The sequence below is a fragment of the Camponotus vicinus genome, unplaced genomic scaffold, assembly GCF_025532165.1.
Source record: "Camponotus vicinus isolate PSW18456_S1 unplaced genomic scaffold, iyCamVici1.0 SCAF_1, whole genome shotgun sequence".
Lineage (NCBI taxonomy): Eukaryota > Metazoa > Arthropoda > Insecta > Hymenoptera > Formicidae > Camponotus > Camponotus vicinus.
Window position 1 is genome coordinate 26,802,808 of NW_028141945.1, and position 24,376 is coordinate 26,827,183.

A 24,376-nucleotide genomic window follows, 5' to 3' on the forward strand; every position below is an offset into this window, starting at 1 on the left:
CATACAACTTTTGTCTAAAACATTTTTCTCTATCTTGCTTATTTTTCGAGTTATTTGGCTGCCTAAGTTAAAATGGGTCACCCTGTATATGTATATGTTGTATATTACTGTTAGGGTCATTCCACAATAGGTTGCAAGTGCCCCGGCTGTCAGTTGACAGTTGCGGATTGACCAAAAGCAAAGCAACTTGTCAGCTGATTGGACCTATTGTGGAATGGCCTTTATGTTGTGTGTATGTGTGTGTATCTTTCAAAATAACATTTAAGAAATTAGTTAATTATATTAATATTGTGTATTGATGCATATATATTTATTTAAATTATTGATAGAAAGCTAAATGGCGCGCGCGTAGCGCGCGCCTGTGTTGTTCTAGTTTCTTAAAAATTTACATTTATATTTGTTTTACAAAAATGTAAAATATACAACACGTAGTAAATATAATAAATTGTATATCAGTTATAGTAAATACAGAGCTATACAAAAGATATAAAATTGTTATTTTTTGTGTTAATCTGTTCGTATATTAATCTATATTTACAGTTTTACAGATACAGTTATATATATAGTTACAGATATAGTTACTGACTTTAATGCTACTAATTATTTATTAATCTTGCTAATTATGCATGTAGCATTTTCATAAAATAAAGGTACTTAATGATGTGGCATTGGCTATAAACAAAAAAAGAACAAAATAATTATATTAATTTAATCAAAGGAATTCCGCACTGTAATGTAAAAGTGTCCAGAAAATGGCAATATAGAAATAGTATTAGGATGTACAAATATGTGCAAGTCATAAGATACGAAATGATGACGATCTGTTTTCTCCACTAAATATGCATAAACATGAAAATCAAATGTAAGTTTCAAACCAGCGGCCCTCAAAGAATACTTTTTTACTAGTTGAGAAAATAAAAATTTTTTACTAGTTGAGAAAATAAAAATTTTCAAAATTTCGAAGAAAACAGGGTTTCCACATTCTGACTCGAAATATAACGCTAAAACATCATTAGATCTATATGTAACACCATTAATTGTGACGAAGAACACGTTATATAATTTTGTAGAGGGTGATAGATTAAATTGTGTTAAAAGTAATGTTAAATTTGATTTACTTTCTTCATTTTACGAAAATGCTGAAAATTAGAAGGAAGTTTATTTTCCTAAAATAAATGATTTAATTGCAATTGATTTTTAATTGCAAGACTTTTACAAATATTGATTCTGTTAGCTGAACTTCTAGCTGCAATTTTTGAAATTCTATGTTTTGACTCGTATCTCATAAACCACAAGTTACACAAAGGACCTAATTTTTCCATTATCCCTGCATAGTGAATTAAATGATGAAATTTAGGTTTAAGAGGAGTTGAGCTAAGTTGTAAATACAAATCATTAAATTCCTTTACTGTCCATCTTAAACGGTCGCATATACTCGTATCAACAGAGTCAGTCAGCAGTTTGCACAGTTGCAAAATCCAATACTCGTCTTAATAGAATATATAAACGCCAATGCTCATCATCATCAGGTACCTTGTGAGAAATCAAACAGGAAAAGTATCTAATATAATTTAAGGTTTCAATTGATGACAGTTTCCATTTTATCTTAAAAATATTTTCTGAAGACAATAAAGGTGGTTTATTATTTGTATCAGGACCATAATCGAAAGCCTCAGCCCTATCATTTAATTCTTTTAAAGTAAAATATTTTTTTGATAACAATGAATTTATAACTAAAACCATAGTGTAATTGGCAACACCTTCTAAAATGTCGTGCATCAAGTCAACGGCCACTTGTTTAAAGAGATTAAAATCGTCAAGTGCATACCAAATAGCTTTATATTTGATACCTGTTTCGTTAAGATTTTTACTATTTACATCAGCTATGTAATTTTCTTCATTTCGTAAGATGGAAACGTCTTCGGAACACATTTGTTTCATTTGTTCTCTGTTAGCTCTGCAAATTCGACATGAATATTTGGCATTGAAACTTTCTACAAATCCAAGAACAGAATGAAGTCCCAAATTATCTCCTAGTATTGCTCCCAATTTAAATTTAATAATCCCCTGAAATTCTGGAATATCTAAAGAAATTCCCACTCTTGATAAATAATTTAATTCATTAAGAACAGGTTGAAAAGCTGCTTGATTCCTATTTTCACTTAAACGATCGGAATAATGAAATAAAGCGAAAAGAAAAATGTACTTTATTTGAGAAGCTAAATTTGGAGGTAAACATACTATTGAAGTGTACACTGCTCCCAATTTATGTATCCCTGCATGGCTCGATAACAGATTTCCTGTCTCAAATTCATCATAATAAATAAATAAAGGATAAATTTTTTCATTAACGTTTTCAGATTGTTTAATTTGTAACCAAGTAGAAGTATAGATAATGTTAACAATTGAAGAGGAGTGCATACAATCATCTACATATTTTTCAATAGCCGTAAAAACACCAGGAATTGATAAAAATCTATGTAAAAGATATCGAAGTGGAATAAATTGCCCTGTAACTGTTGCCTGTAACCTTTGCCCTGTAATTTACCCGTAACTCGTCTTCTTAAACCCCTAGAAAATTCTACATTTTCAAGTGCAATAGGATATTCTTGAGGAAAAATTAAAGTACCAATCGTTATGTAATATTGATTCCTCTTATATTCACTTGAAAAGTTGGATACTGAATATAATTACATTTAGAATATTATCAATGTCGATTGTACCATCCTCACGCGTCTTATTATCATGCCATTTTTGCAGAGCTAACGTTAATGAAGTAGTCATAAAAACTGATAAACTTTTGATTAAGAATTGTGCAGTTTTCCTAGGAACAATAAGCTCAGATAAAAGTGAACTAACTATTAAAGCCAGGTCACGGGTAAGGATGCTTTTTGCAGTCTGATTATCATTATCTGAAGCTGCTGCTTCTTCAAAATTCATGATTTGATCGTTTTCAAAAATTTCTTCATTGTTAATTCTTATTTTAGATTTGGAAATATTTGTTGACACATTACATATTTCAGGAGTTAATGCGTTTACAGCTTCACCAGTATCAGAGGTAATGCCGTCGCTTAATGGGATTATTTTATTTATCGCACTATGCGTTCTTTTTAAATGCATTCTAAGACATCGCAATGAATCGAAAATCCGAAAACATCCAAATTCCCCACACCGAACACGTGAAGATGTTGTAAAAGAGAAATTGGAACAAGTGTATTGGTAATGATGAAATAATTCTGCAATTACTTTAAATTTAGCTGAACAGTAGTAGCACGTTAACATGATGCACGAAAAGTTACAGCAATAATGGAACGAAGTAATAATTAAATAGAAAAAGTAATCAAAATATATCCAATGTTCATATTTATTATACTTCATATATTTAGTTATAAAGAACACAATTTTTTTTTAATATTACTTTTTAAATTTGCAAAAATAAGAAAAAGTAAGCAAATGTGGCAAAAAAAGAAAATATAAGAAAAGTTAAGATATCTCAGCAAATAAAAAAAATTAAATATTTGTTAATATCTAAATAAAAAAGTATAAATAAACAAAATGTCTAAATAATATCTAAATAAAATATCTAAATAATATCTAAATAAACAAAATGTAGAAATATTGAAAATAAAATAAAATAAACTTTAAAAATATGAATTAGATTTTTCTAGCTTTTTTTGATGCTATTTCTTCTGCGATATTTAATTCAATGCCAATATCAGCTAAGGCCTTAGTAATTGTTCGTCTTTATAAATCGTGATCTTTCAGAAACAATTTATAAAAGCCTTGTTGTATTAATTGTCACACATGCTTACTTTCTGCGGGATAATCGGAGTGATAAGAATGAAATAACTTAAAACATAATTCCGTCGCTTCAATTATAGTCTCACACGTATACAAAATTTGGTCCACAATGATATATGCATGACTAATATTTTCCCAAGTTGGACCTATTGCCAAAATATAAGTACAAAGCAGAAGAATACAAGTTGTACAGAAGAAGGTATTTTATCTGACCTTTTAATTTTGGACAGTGATTTACGTCGATACTCGATGTATTCTTTTATGTCTGTTTCGCTGCAAACTCTAGCGATGAAAGAGTCCACAACAGCTAATCTTGTAGGTTTCCATGTTCTCTCCACAAAAGTACGGGGAAATATGAAAGGGAGAAGCAGTAGAGCTCCGGTCACTCTAATTTGAACATCTGAATCCCCTGGAGAAAAAAGAAACAATTGTTTTACAAAAAAAACAGAAACATAATTAACAGCTTTTGTATCATATCAAAAATATAATAGCAATGCAAACAACATATTAATCGCTTGATTAATTCTTCATTATTTATTTATTTTTTATTAATAAATGTGAATAAATGTGAATATCTTTGAACAATATGAAAATTAAGAATTAAAATCTGTTCATAATTTTAAGTAAACTATGTTTTACAAGATGTATTGAATATCAAATCAATATAATGACCAAAAACAAATCTGAATCAAATATAAATATAAAATGAAATGTTCATAAATAATGTTCATAAATATAAATGTTATAAGAAAAAAATGAGACTTACGTTCAGCTAACTCGAGGAATGAAGCAGCTATATCCTTGTGTTTCCGTTGACTACCTCCTTGAATAATAACTTTGGCTGTTTTAATGATTGTGAGTCTGCGATCATTAAGAATTGCAGCAAATTTACCGTTTTTCTCTTCTGAATTTATAATAGGATTTATGTTTGGATATAGTAGCTCAAAATCCTTGCAAATCTACAAATAAAAATAATTAGTTATTGATTGATACAAATAAAAATGATTAGTTAATTGATTATAATATTATATTCTTATATTAAAAATAATTGTTCAACTTTGCATTTTATCTCTCATTAAAACAACGATAAATTAAATAAATAAACTAATTCTATAATTCTAAACCACGTAAAATATAATAAAACATAAAATATAATAAACTTTTTATAGAATATAATAAAATATTTTATATAACGTAATAAAATATAATAAATATATAAAATAATAAAAGTAACAATATATAATTAAAAAATTGAATAGTTGGTCAATTTAAATATTTGTTAAAAATATTATATATGAAAAGAAGTTTAAAATAAAATATGACATCAAATACAATAAAATTATTAAATAAAGATGACAAAGTATTATTTCAAATAAAAGATGAATATTTAATAAAAAATCAAAATTAAAGAAAACGCATTATAAAAAAATATATTGCTAAAAAGTAGAAAAACTTACAAAAGCTTTTCTAATGTCATCAATTTTCAAGAACGGAAAATGATTTAAATAATCCCAAACAGTTCCTGGTTGATTAACAAGTAGCTTACGTCTATAGTTGAAAGTTGCTTCCCAAGAAGCAGCTAATTGTAGAGTTAATTTGTTGTGTAATTGATTGCACAAAAAATGTAAATGGTGTTGTAATTCTGGATCACTATCTGAAAAAGTAAAAAATAATTACAAATAAAAAAATAAAAATAATGGAAAATATAATATTAAAAAATAATAGAAAAGTTACCTGTTGTTGAGATTTCGTTGCGCACTGCTTCTTCTTGTAGACCAGCAGATCTCCAAGTATTTGTGATAGAGACTTGTGATGAAGACTTGTAAGGTACGTTCGAACTTGAACTTGCGTCTTTATCGATAGATTCTGATACACTTGGACGCCTCAGCAGAACATTTCGATCTTCTTTAATTAATTTTCTTCTTTCTTTCAACATGAAAGAGTTGTACTTGCAATGCTCCCTCTGCTCTTTTTTTTTTAATTATAGTGCCGTCCTTCCGTTGAGATGACTCATACTTAAAGTCATATAAACAGGACATCGGTGTCTTTGGAAAAAGATTTTTGAAATACTGCGCCCACCTTGTTAGAGTTGATGACAATATTTTGCGTTTTGGAGGATCGGCCAAGTTAAGAAGATGCTTAGCAGTAATTTTTGCAATTAAGTTGATGTCGCGCCAATCCGGTATCAAATCATTGCGTTGAGGATGATTAACGAGCTTTCGGCAACGGAGTCCGTCTTTTTGTAATAAGATAAACAACGGATTTTTTTTTATTGCGAATCTTCTGTATCTTCTTTAGAAATTACTGCTTGTGTTCGCTGAACGTTTTTTTGTTCAAACGGAGTAGCTTCTACTGCTTCAACATTTATTAAATCTAGGGCCTTGTCGTCCAACTTTGGTAAATCTGCTACTTTCTCTAAATCTGTCTCAAGTTGTGCAGTATGTTCATCAAGACAGTCTTCAACATTTATTTTGAAAGGAATTCGAAGGTTTTCATCTTCTGCATCGTTTTTCTCGCTGGTTAACAAATGTTGCGACAATGAAATTGGGAAATCCGTCGTTAAAAGAGAAGTACTGCTGCTACTGAAAGATGTACATGACAGTTGATCAAAAGAAATTGCAGAGGATAATGATATTTCATCAGAGCTCTTCACTAGAGAAAACTGATTCTTCTCTTCACAAAGGACTTGTGCGGATTGCACGTTATCAAATGCCTGAAAGAGAAAAAATACAGCTTTCCTGTGTACCAATGTTATTAAAAACGTACAACTTAACATTTATGCCACCACTTATAAAATTATACAGAGTGTCCTAGACCACCCGTACACCCCTTTTCTTTCAAAAACTAAGCATTTTAGAGAAAAACGTTTTCGACAAAAATTGTATGGTTTTGAGGGGAACATAAGATGGTGTCATTGGTTTGACCTTGGATGGCATCGTTAAGGTGAGGTCAAGGACACCTTTAATTTCTTAAATGGAACCACCTATTTTTTATTGCATATTCTTATAGCTTATGTCGAGAGCTTTCCAAAACACTATAATAAAGTAATTTTTCATCAAGTACTTTTCGAGTTATAAGGTTTGAAATAATTTCTTAATTTTACATAAACCATAAAATATCTAGTAAAATATTCATTTTTCGATTATCTTACCTTAATACTTTTATGTACAAAATAATGAGAGGAATCGATTGGTGTAAAGAAAACACATCATTGTTTCGAAAAAAAAATGTAATTGTTAATTGCAAATTACATTTTTTTTTTTCGAAACAATTTTGTGTTTTCTTTACACCAATTGATTCCTCTCATTATTTTGTACATAAAAGTATTAAGGTAAGATAATCGAAAAATGAATATTTTACTAGATATTTTATGGTTTATGTAAAATGAAGAAATTATTTCAAGCCTTATAACTCGAAAAGTACTTGATGAAAAAAATACTTTATTATAGTGTTTTGGAAAGCTCTCGACATAAGCTATAAGAATATGCAATAAAAATAGGTAGTTCCATTTAAGAAATTAAAGGTGTCCTTGACCTCACCTTAACGATGCCATCCAAGGTCAAACCAATGACACCATCTTATGTTCCCCTCAAAACCATACAATTTTTGTCGAAAACGTTTTTCTCTAAAATGCTTAGTTTTTGAAAGAAAAGGGGTGTACGGGTGGTCTAGGACACCCTGTATATAGTAAAGTCTAAAATGCAAATAATAAAATACAAACAGTTAGAAATACAAATAAAGCAAATATGAATTAATACAAATGAATGAAACACAAATAAAAATGAAACAAACACGAAATAATTATATAAATGCAATATCTCTTGAAATTGATTTATTTTTAGTATTTATAGCCATACTGATTCTGTAATTTTTTTTTGATTATTTTATATTTTGTTGATATATTGATTAACAATTTCTATGTATCATATGATAAAAATAAATGAATAAACATTATTATAGTATTAATTATATAAATATAAATATTAAATAGTATTGAACGGATCAATTAAAATAAAGTATTCGACCAAACTAGCCAGAAATTTTTTGTTTATTAATACAACGTTTCGACCATATGGTGTGGTCCTTATCAAGTATATACTGAAATAAAGATTTATAATTAATTAATTAACGGTTAGAATACACAGTAAGCTCACGAATTAAGGGGGGAAGACCCTCCAGACAACAGGTTTTTCAATAATTTTTTACAAAAAACTGAGAGTATTTATTACATTGAATGAAATTACATATTGACATTGATGTTCAAATGTATACACACAAATTTTTTTATAAGAAAAAAAAACAAAATGGCGGCGCTACAGCTGCTCAAACTTGGCTCCTTCAATTTGCGCTGGAATGCCCAGCCCCTTGTAGTCAACTGAAATCAACCAATCAAAAGTTTTTCATTAAAATAAGTTATTTCGCTTTGTATGTACCTATTTTTAACGAAAAAAAAAAATAATTAAAATTTGAACACAAAAAGAAAAAAATTAAATTGTTAAAAACAATATTTTTAGTAATAATTATTACTAAAAATATTGTTTTTAACAATTTGTTTATAAAAAAAAAGTGTAATTTTTTTCTTTTTGTGTTCAAATTTTCATTTTTTTTTTTTTCGTTAAAAATAGGTACATACAAAGCGAAATAACTTATTTTAATGAAAAACTTTTGATTGGTTGATTTCAGTTGACTACAAGGGGCTGGGCATTCCACAGCGCAAATTGAAGGAGCCAAGTTTGAGCAGCTGTAGCGCCGCCATTTTGTTTTTTTTTCTTATAAAAAAATTTGTGTGTATACATTTGAACATCAATGTCAATATGTAATTTCATTCAATATAATAAATACTCTCAGTTTTTTGTAAAAAATTATTGAAAAACCTGTTGTCTGGAGGGTCTTCCCCCCTTAAGGTGTGAACAATTCTCATACCGATCAGGAGACAGGCATAGACGATAATTCTGTGAACTGCACAAGTCACATTTGCAAAAAACGTTAACTAGATTTGAACTTTAGAGACAAATTGATGTATCCATGTGGGACTTCGTCAAGAAACTAAATACATCGGGAGGAACAACGAAACTAAGTGACCTTTATTATTTTGTCGTAAATGTTGTTTAAACTCTCAGTGTCTTTCTGTAGGTTTATTAAGTTATTGAGTTTCTTGATATAGAACATCTCAGCAATTTCTCTCTTTCGAACATATTTTTCATTATGCAAAATATTAGGATTCAACCAGTCAAAATCATGTCCGGCTTCCAATCTATGTTTGCTTATAACCGAGTGATTGGTTTCATGTAACTTTATATTATTACAATGTTCTTTTACTCGTGTACGTAAATGTCTTTTTGTTTGCCCAATATATTATTGCCCTTATCACTTGATAAGACAAGTGTTGTATACAAATTAAACTGTAAGAATTGTAATTTATCATATATTGGGCAAACAAAAAGACATTTACGTACACGAGTAAAAGAACATTGTAATAATATAAAGTTACATGAAACCAATCACTCGGTTATAAGCAAACATAGATTGGAAGCCGGACATGATTTTGACTGGTTGAATCCTAATATTTTGCATAATGAAAAATATGTTCGAAAGAGAGAAATTGCTGAGATGTTCTATATCAAGAAACTCAATAACTTAATAAACCTACAGAAAGACACTGAGAGTTTAAACAACATTTACGACAAAATAATAAAGGTCACTTAGTTTCGTTGTTCCTCCCGATGTATTTAGTTTCTTGACGAAGTCCCACATGGACACATCAATTTGTCTCTAAAGTTCAAATCTAGTTAACGTTTTTTGCAAATGTGACTTGTGCAGTTCACAGAATTATCGTCTATGCCTGTCTCTTGATCGGTATGAGAATTGTTCACACTTTAATTCGTGAGCTTACTGTGTATTCTAACCGTTAATTAATTAATTATAAATCTTTATTTCAGTATATACTTGATAAGGACCACAACCATATGGTCGAAACGTTGTATTAATAAACAAAAAATTTCTGGCTAGTTTGGTCGAATACTTTATTTTAATTGATCCGTTCATTATTAGACTAGCGATTAGGACATTTTATAATTTTAAATAGTATTAATAAATTTATATTATTTATCAGAAGTAAGAGATGTAGAGAAATTGTAATATTATTAACTTTACAATCTGTTCGAAATTATTGATAATAATATAATATTTCAATCTATATTGTCTGATTGTGAGTCGTACTATGAAACTGATTTCCAGCAAAACATATAGTTCATTCAATAAAAAAAAGTGATAGAAAAAACACAAACATTCTGGCAAACACTTTGTAAGAAGTTCAAGAATACGCTCACAAGACATGACAACAAAGAATACGTATTAGTGAAGAATATTTAGTAAATTTATATTTCTATGTAATATAATTCGAGAATTTAGCAGAAATGATAATAAATATATGTGTATACTTTACAAATTTTAAAGGACTCCGCGAAATCCTTATGGAAAATGGCTTTCGGTCAAATGTTTCGAAACTTTGCAAAAAGATAGTTCTCAACATGTAGATTAAAAGTGTCCATGGGCATGAAGCTCTAAAAATTCGAGATTTTCAGCTACAGCCATCCAAAGTGATAGATTTTTGAAGAAATTTGAACCAATAAGGTTGATTTTTGGGCCAGAGCTTCGCACTTGTTTGATTGCATATTTGTATAGTTGCGGTAGAGAGCTTTCCAAAACACTCTATGAAAAGCTTTTTACGTTGGGGAAAGTGAAAGTTATAAGTCCTCAAAGTTTAAGAAATAGGCATGTAGGAAGCATGAGAATTATCAAGACTATCTGATTTATGATATTTTGTGCTAAGTAGACTGCCTTAATTGTGTGTGTGTGTGTGTGTGTGTGTGTGACAGATTGAAATATATACATGTATTTATTTTATCCTCCTCTTTTTAAATACAGGCTTGGAACTGTCAATGGTAGAGTTACTTTCTTTGTTTTTTTGGCTTTCTTTGCTTTTTTTCTTGTTTTTTTTGTCCGGTCAGTTAAGACAAGACTGTGGGATGTCCGGACAGTTAAGACAAGACTGTGGGGCGTCCGACCAAGTTATCCATTCAGTCGTTGATTATTTCTATATCAGCATTAGGCACATGTCCCTCTGCATCCCGATTGACTGCATCTAATGTTGTATTCAACAATGATGGATCAGGATACCTCACATCTACTTGATGTCGCGCATAACCAAGAAACCATATCACACTGGTTACATGGGCACACGCACCTAGAGTCCTTGCTCCTTGCAGATTGACATGTGCAATATTATCCAGTGATTGGATCAGCATTATCAGCGTTTTCAATACCTTCGTCGTCAGCAACTCGAAATAATATGAATATTTGGTGTCTTCCAGCATTTCGAAACCTCGAGTACACTCTGATCCTCAAAAAACCCGCTTCATTTAAGGGGTAACACTACTCTAGCGACTGAAAAAAAGGCCTATTTTTGATAATTTATTGTGGGAGTATGGGAAGCGGGATAGAATTCCTTTTTAGACAGTACATTTAGCATATATTGAAGTGTAAAAAAAAAATTTTTTATTATTATTTTGTTACAAAATGGCGGCGCCAGAGCCAATTTTCAAAATCATGTTTCTTCGAAGAGCCTTGACGGGAGAAAGGATTTCTCGCGACCCATGAGACCTGGAACAAAAAAACAAAATTTTCTTAATCTACATACTATTGCCTATAGAAGTACGTAGGGATTTTTTTTTAAATCAATTTTTGTAAAAATGGTGCACTGTTGAAAAAAAAACTCGATTTTTGGCAAAAAAAACGTCTTCAATTGTTCATAAAAAAAAAAATTTTAATCTTATCAAAAAACGGCTACGTACTTCTGTAGAGAATGTGATTTAAAAGCTACTGTCAAAATTTGAAATAGATCCATGCAATAGTATTCAAGTAATCTTTTCTCCCAGTTTGAAGAAAGTGATTTCGTGAAAAACGCTCCCTAAGTTTTACGAACACTTAAATCTTTGAAATTTTATTTTACCTTTCAATCTGCGATACCTGCTCCGTACATTTGGCCATCTGCTTCAATGCTAGCCTCTTCTTCTTCCTTCCTGAGCGATTTTATGGAAAGCCTGGCTTTTTTAGCAGCGTTTGTCAGTGATCTTTCAGAAAAGTATATGCGGCGCTTGTCTGTTTCCACGCAGAAATTGAAACAATTTGGCCCGATTGTAATACCCAAATGCTGCATGAGCCTCATGATACTTGATAAGCCGTCATTGTATGTGCCTACAGCAATGTAAACAGCAATATCAAGCACATGCTTGCCACTAGATACTGATTTTGGAGCCATAGACCATATGGTAGAGTTGAAGCTCTCGTTGCTATTTTGTGTGAAGCCGCCTAAACAACGAGTAAGCAATTCGTCTCGGCTTAATTCTTCATAAATGGGCAAAATCGCTTTATAAACTTCTTGCGAGAGAGCTGGCTTATGTTTATAACTGGTATCACCAGTGGCCTGTGCCCTTTGCCACGAGCACCACGAGTCTTCTCCGCGCGGGCATTTTTCATGCATGGGATTGTCGTCCGTCGATAATTTGTGCTGTAGAGTTGCATAAATGTCATTCTGCATTTTCTTAACTGAATCATGATTTCTGCGTATTGCCAAACCATAATAAATCGACAACTCATCAATTAGTGCACCAGTAAGTTTTCCTTTTCCTCCAAGGCCTTTTGTATTTTTTTTCAAATTACGAAGACGAGAACCCATTCTCTTTTGGACATGATCGATGCACTCCTTCTTAAACACAGTAAAATCATTGTAAGGCTGTGCATCTATGATTCCTTTAAAAGTTTTTGAATCGCCATCTCCTACGTAATTGACGTACTTCAAGTTGTGCAGTGATTCTGAGCGTTGGAACATTTCTATAACAGCATCAACTTCCATCTTACCCGCTGAGCCGACGTGGTTTGCTTGACACTCTTTTTCGTGAGATTGGGCCCACTCTTTGTACTCTTCAGTATCAGTTTTCTTCTGCCAATACTCACAAGCCTTGCAATACTTAGATTTCACTAAAACATCGACAACTTTGCCAGTAAACCATCCAATCAGTGATACGATGCCAAAAAGGGAAGAAAAGCCACGTTTCCTCCAAGATCCATCGCCTGATACTGTGATGCCATTTGTAAGGCCATTCTCAATGCTTTTCACTTTTTCTTCTTGAGCTGCACTTCTCATGCTCAACTTACAAACATTCTCTGCTTCAGTAGCAATTTTCTTTACAACACAATCGTAAAAGGATTGAAAAATAGGCCGTGGCAGATCCATGAACGCACAAAATTTGATGGTTCCATTTAATCCTACTCCCAAAAGCCGCATTGTAAGAACAATTCTACGGTTGATTTCGTATCCTTTTTCAATGAGTGGAGAAGAAGGAATAACAGTTTTATCGCAGTTTGCACAAGAAATTACAATTTTAAATCCTAAGCCACGCATTCCACATTCAGTGAACGTTATATCAGACTTGCACTTCTTGCAAACAACTGCCTGCGATATGGCAGTAAATACTAAAAAATTCAAAATTCTGTAACCAAAACATTGGTTCACTTCGAATTCATCCGGATCGATCGCTGACAATTTGGAGGCTGATGTGCTAGTGTTTTCAATGCTTGGTTTCTCTAATTCGTAACGGTTTAACGGTCGGCGCCTTGAGATTTTTGGTCTATTCAAATTTGACGGCTTTCCCTTTTCGGATTTTTTTCCACTATACACTGCTTTATCACTCATTTTCTGTATTTGTATGATTAACAATTTGCACACAAAAAAAAACAGAAATACACAACGTTAATGCAAATTTAAACACAAAGCAGAGAAAGTAACGGACACGTGTTTTCGGCGTCGGTTTCGTAGCTACACTAACTCACACATACATGTTTATTTTTATTATACGATTACGCACCCTGGTGAGCACCTGAGGAACTCAGAAAACCTTTGCTCAGTAAGTAATGTGGTCACTTACTATATTTAACAGGTACTATATTTAAAAGCAGCATAAAAGCGAATCATGAATTTAAAAATCACGCTATTTAAAAATTTTTTTTCACTATAAAACTAAGTGGATATTATTTTTGAGGCCCTAAAGTGTTGTTTAAGTAAAAAAAAAAAAATCGATTTTTTCAAAATTCTAGAGTGGTGTTACCCCTTAAATGTCGATCTAGTTGAAATTCTTCATCATTGTCTCTCAAAACTTTATCATGTATGTAAGATGGTGCAAGATTAATTTGGTATACACCAAGCGTCAAATGTCTTAAGTATTCTAAATCCAGGAACGGAAACTCTGGTATATCTCTATGATTCAGTCTTCTCCATTGTGCATTCCTTCTTATGAGATTGTCTACCTCCACCCTAGCTTGCACAGCATTTGGGATACGTGATCTCTCCAAGATTTCTTGTGCCGCCTGTGCAGTTGCACCTTCCATGTGAATCATAGGATGATACCTGTTCAATATTGCACCAGCGATACGATAAAACTCACCGAGGTTTTTTGCATGCTGTAAGCTTTGTGTGTGTGTGTGTGTGTGTGTGTGTGTGCGTGTGTGTGCGTGTTAGCAAAAAAAACTTGAACACAGACCGAAAATGACCGTTTCTACTTTCTACTATCCAACGACTCTTAGTGACAATACGAGATGCATTTGCATCTTCGGTCGTTAGTTGCCGCTGTCTAGCCTCAAATAATGCTGGCATTTCATATTGGATGCCCAACAGCTGTAAAAGAGGTATAGCATCACGATAACCTCTATCGACCAAAACTATATCGTTACGTTGAAACCATTTTCTCAGTGCATTTCCATCTGTTTCAAAATCATGCCTAAGTATTTCTGCATCGTTGTTACGAGAATCTGAAGAATATGGCCCAAAAATCTGTAAAATGAAGCCATCAGGAGCAACAACTAGAGTGGGTTTTAGGAGATGCCTGTGTTTGTGAACCGAATAAGATTGCCTTAGTACACGAAAATGTGAACCCTTATGTATGTATGCGTAAGTAGAGTCGATTACAACAATGGCTTTCGGTTCATTCGGTTGAGAATTGTACAAGGTATTAGAAAACTCCGTGACGTGTCGAGCAATGAAATCTTGTCTTGTTATCGATCTAGGTCCAATATTCTCTAAAACAAATCTTTGTGCTAATGCTCTTCTAACATAGTCTATAACGGTGCTTACATTTTGTCTACTATTGTAATCGAATATGACTTTAAGAAACTCATCACTCAAGCCTTGTCTGAGTTTGCATAGAAACATCAATAAATCTTTTCTACTTATATATCGGAGTCTACCGTTTTGGAGAACCGGGTCACAATACGTTAACAAATCATGGAATTGTTGTTTTGTTATCGGTGCGATGCATTGAAATTCTTCATCGCTTAAACTATTTTCGTCAATAAACTTAGCTTTAGCTGCAGCGATGTGTCTAAATTGATTCAAAAATGCGAACATTTTTTCCTCTTATGATAATCGGTCTGTTAATGTAACCGAGATCAGCTACTAAAATATTTAAGAAATATCCATTTGCATCTAAATGATGCCTGCATGATCTTACATTTTCAGGTACAAAAATATTTCCTTCTATGAAAACATTCACCCTATAAGCTAATGATAATCTCTGCAAATCATTTGCAGCATCACAAATGACACAAGTTTGACTCGCTGTTTGTTTCAACACATTTAATCAAAGACAGGTTGGATCGGCTTCGATTATTGCTATTCAGAATAGATATATTGCAGTTAAAGCACAACCTAGATTCACCATTCATACGCAAAGGTAGATGATTAAGCTCATCTCGTCTTGTGATAGCTATTTGTCGTTTAAGGATATTCTCATCACCATTTATGTGAACCAGGTTTCGTGTATTAAATGCTGTATCGCATGAAAAACAACATATTCGGAGGTCTGCCAGCCATTCTTTTTTTACTTGCCAATAACTAAGAATAACTAAGAATCTTGCGATGGAAAACAGAATATGATACTTGGACCAATTCACAAGATGGCTTATATGTAGAATTGGTACAAACACGAATTCGTTCAAAAATGATCGATAGAAAGGATCGGGAAACGAAATAATGGCTCATAAACTATTGGGAAAACTTTTGTAGTCAAACATTTGAACGCATAATAAGGGATAACTGTTAACTGAAACTTATAAAAAAATATATCATAACGTTAAACGTTAAAACGTTAACAATAAGTCGTTACCATAGAATTAAATCACATCGATGTGCAAGATCTCGAGCTCAACGAAAATCTACAATGAAAACATGGGATCACCATCGAAAAGTTCGGTTCAAAATGTGTAGGATCCCAAATAAGCTATGCTGAATTTTCGTGCTTAATACAGTTGAACGTATTTTTTCTGGAGAACAAGAATTTGAACTCAAAATTGAGGGTTGCTATTGAAAAATGCGTAGTTGGGCCATATAAAGCCCCTTAGTATGCCACGAACCCAAAAACTCGAGTTCTCCTGATGATTCTACAAAACTTTTGTATTTACTACTTTTTTGTAAAACCTCACCCAACTAAGATAAGCTACCGTTGCCGAACTTCGGAATATGCTGCAGAAATTCAAAATCTACCACTTTGGATGGCTGCAGCTGAAAATCTCGAATTTTTAGAGCTTCATGCCCATGGACACTTTTAAGGTAGCTCCCTCGCGAAAAACTACGAAGCGAAATATGTTTATACTCATAGATTTCATGCCCCTGAATCCAATGGTGACCTTATTTTTGCCCCAAGCCGGACAAAATCTCGAGAAAATCAAACTCAAACTTTGAATTTTTTACATGAGCTCTTATGGAAGAGTGGTCCACAATCATTTGCTCATGCTCTTTACAAAGAAAATTTAATTAACTCAGCAACTACACTATGACTTACTTGTAGAAAAAATCTTCTTCTTTCTAATTCCGCTTTGCAAAATAAAGGTAGCCGGCCATTTTTTCGAGATATTTGTCAAAAAAGAAAGTAAACATTGGTTTCACGGTTATGAGAGGAAGTCTGTCGGGCCTCCATGTTCTTGTACTCAAGCGCGCGAATTTTGAAAAACGAATCGTACCAATTATGATAAATGGAAGGGTTACAAATGAATGAACAAATAAAAGCAAGATTTTTTTATTCTAAATAAATATTTTACTTTTTAAAATTGATTTTAACAAATACTTTGAACACATCTGGAGATTTTTTTGGCATATTCTAATAAATAAATAAAAGCACTTAACTAAACATCACATAAAGTTTTAATTTTATCATGTATTATATTAATTATATTTATTTCAGACGTCACTCGGACTTTACGATTGACACTTGTTGATAATATACTTTTATCCCATTAGTAGAGTCTTTTTTATAGGTGTCAAAAAGAACTTTTTGATTTATGCCTTCTCTTGCCATTTTCATAATAATTCTAGGTTTAATAATATTGTTTAAAAATTGTAATGATGCTTTATTTGTTTGTATATTAATTTTTTTTATTTTTTCACATTCAATTTTTCTAAGGCTTATGCATTCTTTTTTTATTTCATCATCTGAAATACCTAAAATATCCACTAATTTTTTAAGAATCAAAATATCTTGTAAAGCATCGTGGAGGGATTGTATATTTTCTTTTGGTAAGTACTTTTTTACTAAATTTTCCTCGGAGTATGACATTTCGACGTCTTTTGGTTTCGGAATTTTTTTTTTATCAATCTTAGCGTGTCCGTGTATCCATACACTAAATCTCTAAATTTTTCATAGAGCCCTAATTGATTTGCGAGACTTGTAATTCTTACTGCATCGAAACTATAATAAAAGATGAATTATAATTAAATGAAATAGCATAGCCGCAATTTAGAGTTATTAAATTACCTTATAACATTGTGACCGACTAATATTATGTTACACGGCTCATCAACGGAGTGAAGATTTTTTACATTTTCTAAATAGTTTAAAAATTCGCTAAAAGCTGCCTCTTTCGATGTAGTATCTAATTTATTTCCCCGCAGGAAGAGCTCTCCTTTTTTTACCGTCAACCCAGTTTTTTCGGCAGCTTTAGCTTTCATTGGCACTGTCGGAACCGAGTAAACATTAAAAGTAGATAGACCGTCGAAAGCTGCAATCTTAAATAAAAAATATTATTTGAGAAAATTTTAACATTAGATTAAGTTTATGAATATTAATTTATTGTAGATGCAATTTATATATGTATATATACTTGAACTATTTGGTCAGAAGCACTAAGACCAGTAGTTTCAATGTCGAAAAAAACTATTTTAAAATTTTTGCCTTCATTTTCTGACGGACTACTTGAAGAAGGCTCAACTCTGTCGATCGGTATATCGAATACTCCACTAAGACCAATATTACTTTCGTAACTTACTCCTTCATTGCGTCGAACATTGCTTTTTGATGACTTTTTGTTTTTCAATAATTTCCGTTTTACTTTACCGTCTCGACTGCTTGTGAATAATCTTTTCTTCTTAACTTTATTTTCTTTGATTTTTCTAAATTTTAAACCTGCGTGCGTTGGACTGACACCTACTTTTTTAAAAACCTCGTCAATATAAGTGTGCCCCGAATTTTTTTGACACACTGCTGCAGCCACGCGATAATTTAAAGATTCTGATCCTGAATAGTGCTTGGATTTCGGACATTTATTTGCCACAATATTATTGAAATTTTCATTAATTTGGGTTGAAGCAGCAGGCGCCAGTTTGTCTACATTATTAATGTAGCGTCCCATCAACTCTTCTAAAGAAGTTCTAAGAGATTGGCCTTCGAGTAGTTTTTTACCTGGGAGTCTTTTATATTCATAATTTTCTTTTTCTTCGTGGAATTTGCAGTACGCATGGTCACCAAAAGCGTGAGGAATAATTGATTTTAAAGATTCGGCGAGATCTTGGGGCCGATTTTTATTTTCTGCTATGGCGTTGCTTAGAGTATTTGTGAAATACTCTATCATTGGTTTCGGTAAAGACATTCCATACATCGAATTTGAAAACGCCTTGACAGAATGATTTTTATCAGACCACAACTCAATGCTGTGGGCTGATACTGCTCTCAAGCTGGCAATAGTAGCCGAATCGTTGTCCATGATAAGCCTTGCTCCGAAAACATGATGTTTTGCAAACAATGGATTTTCCGTAAATAGCTCAACAGCTATATCAGCTTCCATGCCTTTGGAAGATCCATCGTAATTTTGTTTATAGTTATGATCATTTTTCTTGTGTCCCATATCACAACGACGACAACTTTTGGATCGAATCGCATACGAGACAATTTTTTTTGAATAGTGCCCTATTAAAACACCATGACCCGATTGACTGTTGTAAGATCTTCCAGTGCCCGTTTTTTGCCATCCTACATCGTAAGCGAACGACAATCCGTCTTTACCTTGTCCTGTTCTCCAAATACAAAAATAATAATCGAAAGATAAAGGTGTGAGGTGCAACGAAATTAAGAAAAAAAGGAAAAAAGGGAAATAAATATTTAAAAAATTTATAATGTACGTATAAATTTATTACATAATAATTAGCGTTTGAGATGTTATTTATAACAAGTAGAATGTTCCCTTTACTCCTTTGTATAATATAAAAAATATTGAATGTAAAATCATGTAAAAAAAAATCAGTACTCTATGTTTCATACGCATACAAAATTTTTGTCGATACTTCATAATCATTTTTAAAGAAAGTTCATCATTTATAATTTGTTTATCTACAATTTGTGTATTTACAATTAACTTACTCATCAACAACTACATCATTCGCCTCCTTTGTTAAATTTTTCTCTTTCTCTAAATATTCACTGCAACTTTCTATAGCAACTTTTTCTACCTGATTTCCAACCATCCTTTCATATCTTTTCATTAAATTAGATGAGACTGGTGAAATGTTAAGAGCCGATAGCAGTAAATTAAACTGCGTCTCTCCGATACCTGAGTCTATCATACCTAAAAAATAAAAATTAGTTGAAGACTCAATGAAAATATTGTAAGATAAAAAATCATATAAATGAGTTACCCATGGCAGCTTTTGCATTTATTGTTGCATACTGATTCTTGTCTCCAAATACTGAATTAGTATGTACTCTTTTGAGAAAAGGACACCTACAGCATTTGACAGTGTATTGATTGCTTAGTCCACGTTGCTCTTTTTCAATTGCAAAATCCAATGAGAGAGGAATATTGCAGTTGCTGCACCACATTTGTTTAGAAAATAAAGAAGTTTCAATCACTTCTCTTCTTGCAGTACCAGAGCTGGCATCAGATGAGACTTGAACGTTATCCTGAAAGTAATTGAGACTTAATACCAAATACACAATTTACAATTATACTTGACAATTTTTTTAATTGTTTTAGAATAACAAACCTCGCATAACCTCTTTAAAGCTTTTTTTTTCTCATTCCCCAAATATACTTTTCTTCTCATAAATTGGCCTTTCCTTCGACCTCTGGAAATCCTTATTGCATGTAGCGTTGATTTTTTTTGCGATTTTGGAGAGTGTTCATTCATCTTTCGTTTTCACAAATTGCACTAATGGATCGTTTTGAAGCACTGGCATACAGTCGCGTGTTTACGACGACGACACTGATATACAGGCAATATAGGTATACACACTAACTGTGTTACCGACACTGACGAAGTCAAAATAGTTCTCGTGTAATCATTTGATTAGAGCAGTAGGCGAGGGAGCTACCTTAATCTACATGTTGAGAACTATCTTTTTGCAAAGTTTCGAAACATTTGACCGAAAGCCATTTTCCATAAGGATTCCGCGGGGTCCTTTAGATAGAAAGTGAATTACGCTTATTAGAAATAAAAATAAATATTGTTGCGCCCGCGAAACGATTTATATCGAAACGCGCGACACAACGATCGGCACTCGCGTACACGCTCGCGCACTCGTAAATAATAACACGGTTCTCTGTAACACCGAAACTTTAATGGGCAACACAGAAACACAAGCAATAACTCGGAAAGATAACACAACGACTCGTAAATAGAAACACGTCCGCTCAGCTTGACAGCTGGCTCCAGACTCAAATGACGACTGCTGCTCCATCAACAATCTCTTGACAACGAGATCTTCTTCCTCTTTCAAGACAGACTCGACCGCGACTCAAACCAGGGACGTAACACTTGCCCTCCTCTTCGAAAGATTGTCGTCCCGACAATCACAAAATGGCAAATTTCTTCAGGAATCTGGTCGAATTATAGTTCCCGATGTGTCTCCATGTTCTTCCTGAACTGCTGTTCCAGGTTACCGAACTGCACACCTTCTTGGAATCAAACGACTCTATTGATTCCATAAATCTCTTCCAAAGACTAAAATCTTCAGGCAAGAAGGGGGGTATCTTCCCGTGGACCCTCCGTTCTCCCAAGAGAACTCCTCAGGCCCCTGCCTCGGCATTCGCCTGAAGACCCACGGGAAAACCACGGGTCAAAAACCGTGGGTGAGGCAGCCTTTATCCCTTCTGGTTATCGTCGTCTTTCTCTCTCCTTCCTTAATCTTTCTTTTTCCCTCGTTGTCAAATTCAAAAGAAACTTTTCTGAAAAGAATTATGCAGCAGAAATGTAAACTTTTTTAAAATAATCTTAAATGAATAGCGGGCTCCGAAAAACTCCCTCAAAACAATCTTTCGCTCATGAAAAGTGGCCTATCAGAATGAACCACTTTACATTTATGTTTATTCGATTTTCTAATTCCATAGACAACGTCACTAAGTTTCATAACTATTTTATAGGGTCCCTCCCAGTTACTTTGTAATTTGGGAAATTTTCCTCTTTCTCTACGAGGATTATAAAACCAAACATTCTGACCAACATCAAAATTAATTTTTCTAGCTCTCTGATCGTACCGAATTTTAGAACGAAGAGATTGAAGATTTAAATGCCGCCTAGCATCATTATGAACATCATTTAACTTTTTCCTTAATCTTTGAACATGATTCTCGGAAGAATCCTCCTCCCCTCTCTCTGGAGGGCTTCCTCGCAATAAATCTAATGGTAATCTTAAATCTCGAGCAAAATATAGTTCCGCAGGAGAGGCCCCCGTAGCCTCATGTTTTGAAGAACGATATGCTAATAAATACATGGGAACCCAATTATCCCAATCTTTTTGATCCTTCAAAATAAATTTAGCTAAATAATTCAGAATCGTTTGATGATGACGCTCAACTTGACCATCTGATTGCGGATGTAGGGCAGTCGTTCTAGTTTTCTTAATTCCTAGAAGACGTGTTATTCCTTGAAAAATACTCGATTCAAAATTCTTTCCCTGATCTGTGTGGATCTCTAATGGAACTCCATGATGAGAAACGACCTGTCTCACAAATACATCCGCTATCGTATTCGCTTTAATATTCTTTAATGGGAAAGCCTCAACCCATTTAGTGAAACAGTCGATGACTACTAATAAATATCGATTTCCGGCTGAGGTAATTGGAAGAGGACCAAGTATATCCATCTGTACCCTCTCGAAAGGAGAACTTGAATCATAAATTTGCAAAGGAGATTTTCCCTTTTCTGACGGGCCTTTCTTTGCCACACAGATTCTGCAGGTACAACACCATTCTTCCACGTCGCTTTTACAAGGAGCCCAGTAAAAACGTTTCCGAATCTTTTCTAACGTTTTGTTCACCCCAAAATGGCCACCAGATATAGAATCATAGGTTTCCTCCATTATTTGATTGATGGAATCCCTAGGAACGATTATCTGAAAAACTTCGGATTTAAAATTTGGAGATTCCCATTTCTTAAATAAGACTCCTTCCTTTAAAACTAATGCATCCGAAGAGGAGGGCAAGTGTTACGTCCCTGGTTTGAGTCGCGGTCGAGTCTGTCTTGAAAGAGGAAGAAGATCTCGTTGTCAAGGGATTGTTGATGGAGCAGCCGTCATTTGAGTCTGGAGCCAGCTGTCAAGCTGAGCGGACGCGTTTCGATCCGCGGCTTATTAATACCGTTATTCTGTGTTCTGTGTTCTGTTATTAAAGTTCACTTAATCATTTAAACCGTGTCATTATTTACGAGTGCGCGGGTGCCGCATAATTAGCGTGTGCCGATCGGTTGTGTCGCGCGCGTTCGATAAATATCGTTCCGCGGACGCAACAATATATATAAATATTAAATTTTACATTTACAATATATTTAGTATGTATTAACATGTAAGAATTTTCGCAATTATCGTAAGACACACACGTATAAATAAAACGTATAGACACACACGTATAGACACACACGTATAGACACACATATAAATAAAAAATTCCTAAGTAGTACAAAAGTATATCAAATAAAAATGTAGAAGAATATTTAAATATATTTTAATTTTACAAAGATAAGGTAAATGGCTATAACTTCGTCATGCTAACGGTGTACATGCATTATAACCTCAAAATAAGTATTATGTTTAGGTTGTTTTTTTCTATGGAGGGAATTATTTATCGGGTAAAACGAACTTATCAACTTTAGAAAGTGTATCAAATATATAAACTATTGATAGTTATAACAAAAAAGTAGTTTTTCGAACCTCTATTTTGTACCTAATTTCGTCAAAAAAAACGGTATCGTTTTTAACTTCGTCTGTGTACGTAATTCGTCATAGAATATTGTGTAGTTTTCAACTTCGTCACTACCTGTACGTAATTCCGTCAATTGGACTAGGGCATTTAAATATGGGGTGTATAAAAGAAAATTAATTTTACCACAAATAATGACTCTTTATTAATCAGTCTTGTTTAAATACTCACAAATAACAGAATTTATTTTCTTACATCTATTATCACCGTTATTTAATTATCATTAATCAACGTTTAAATATAAAATATATAAAACATAAATTATTATATGTAAGAGTTTTTATATTAATTTGTTATATTATTTTGATATTAAAAATTAATTAACGTTTACGGAATAGATCCCTATACTATTCAAGAGCATAGGTGGCAAGATTTTTTTAACAATTTCTTCTCTTTCGTAGACTAGAATATCATCCTTATCAGGCAATTTCCATCTGTTCTGTATACCAATACCATCTATTGCCATTGTGTTTTGTTTAGATTTCTTTTTGACTTGGGACTTCTTCCCTTTCTCCATCTTCAAAACTCCTATAAAAATGAGATACAGGCATAAATAGAAAAATAAATGTAGCAATTGAGTTGATTAAATTTATTATAATAAAAACAATTTAATTATTTGTTATATTAAATAAAATGAAAAGTGCATGGCGAAATAGTCCAGTCTATTTAACACTGTCAGTATCTATTTTTGCCGAGTGACGAAATAAGGGGCAAGTATCATTTAGGTTGGATATAATATCGTCATTCAATATTATTTCTTTTCCACATAAATAAGGAGGATAAACAATAATTGTTGGTAGTATTCAAGGATAGAATAAGTGAACGCTGGAGTGAAATGACGTTTGTTTGTTTTCTTTCTTAGACTTTCATTAATAAAATGTATTTGACGAAGTTATATCCACTTGAGTAAAAACCACAATGTATCTGATTTCGTCATACTGAATTGACATCTCAAAAATTGAAGATTACTTTGATAAACACAAGATAATTCCATGAGGAAATT

The 24,376-nt window shown here is 32.7% G+C and overlaps 2 protein-coding genes across 3 annotated transcripts; both read right to left on the reverse strand.

Annotated features, from left to right (window-relative positions):
* Positions 1-11,815: 11,815 nt before the first annotated feature.
* LOC145964375 (uncharacterized) lies at positions 11,816-13,555 on the reverse strand. The gene has a single exon (XM_083087085.1). It carries the CDS (start codon positions 13,553-13,555, stop codon positions 11,816-11,818), a length of 1,740 nt encoding a protein of 579 aa, XP_082943211.1.
* A 3,762-nt stretch (positions 13,556-17,317) lies between these two features.
* On the reverse strand, positions 17,318-19,135 carry LOC145962540 (maternal protein exuperantia-like). Of its 2 annotated transcripts, none has more exons than XR_014436095.1 (3): positions 18,588-19,135; positions 17,664-17,914; positions 17,318-17,597 (listed from the first exon to the last, which is right to left on the reverse strand). XR_014436095.1 is itself a non-coding variant. In XM_083084084.1 (3 exons), the coding sequence occupies exons 1-3, from the start codon at positions 18,535-18,537 to the stop codon at positions 17,441-17,443; spliced, it is 936 nt and encodes a 311-aa protein (XP_082940210.1). In that variant the 5' UTR covers positions 18,538-18,570; the 3' UTR covers positions 17,318-17,440. The 2 variants fall into 2 exon arrangements, 1 of the variants encoding a protein (XP_082940210.1); XM_083084084.1 differs by lacking the exon at positions 18,588-19,135 and adding an exon at positions 18,010-18,570.
* Positions 19,136-24,376: the final 5,241 nt, after the last annotated feature.

Coding starts and splice junctions, on each gene's coding strand:
- LOC145964375 (XM_083087085.1), bottom strand. CDS start 13,555: ATGAGTGATAAAGCAGTGTATAGTGGAAAAAAATCCGAAAAGGGAAAG.
- LOC145962540 (XM_083084084.1), bottom strand. CDS start 18,537: ATGGGACGCTACATTAATAATGTAGACAAACTGGCGCCTGCTGCTTCA. Junction 17,915..18,009: donor CTTCTGACCAAATAGTTCAA/GTATATATACAT, acceptor TTTTTATTTAAG/ATTGCAGCTTTCGACGGTCT. Junction 17,598..17,663: donor GTCGGTCACAATGTTATAAG/GTAATTTAATAA, acceptor CTTTTATTATAG/TTTCGATGCAGTAAGAATTA.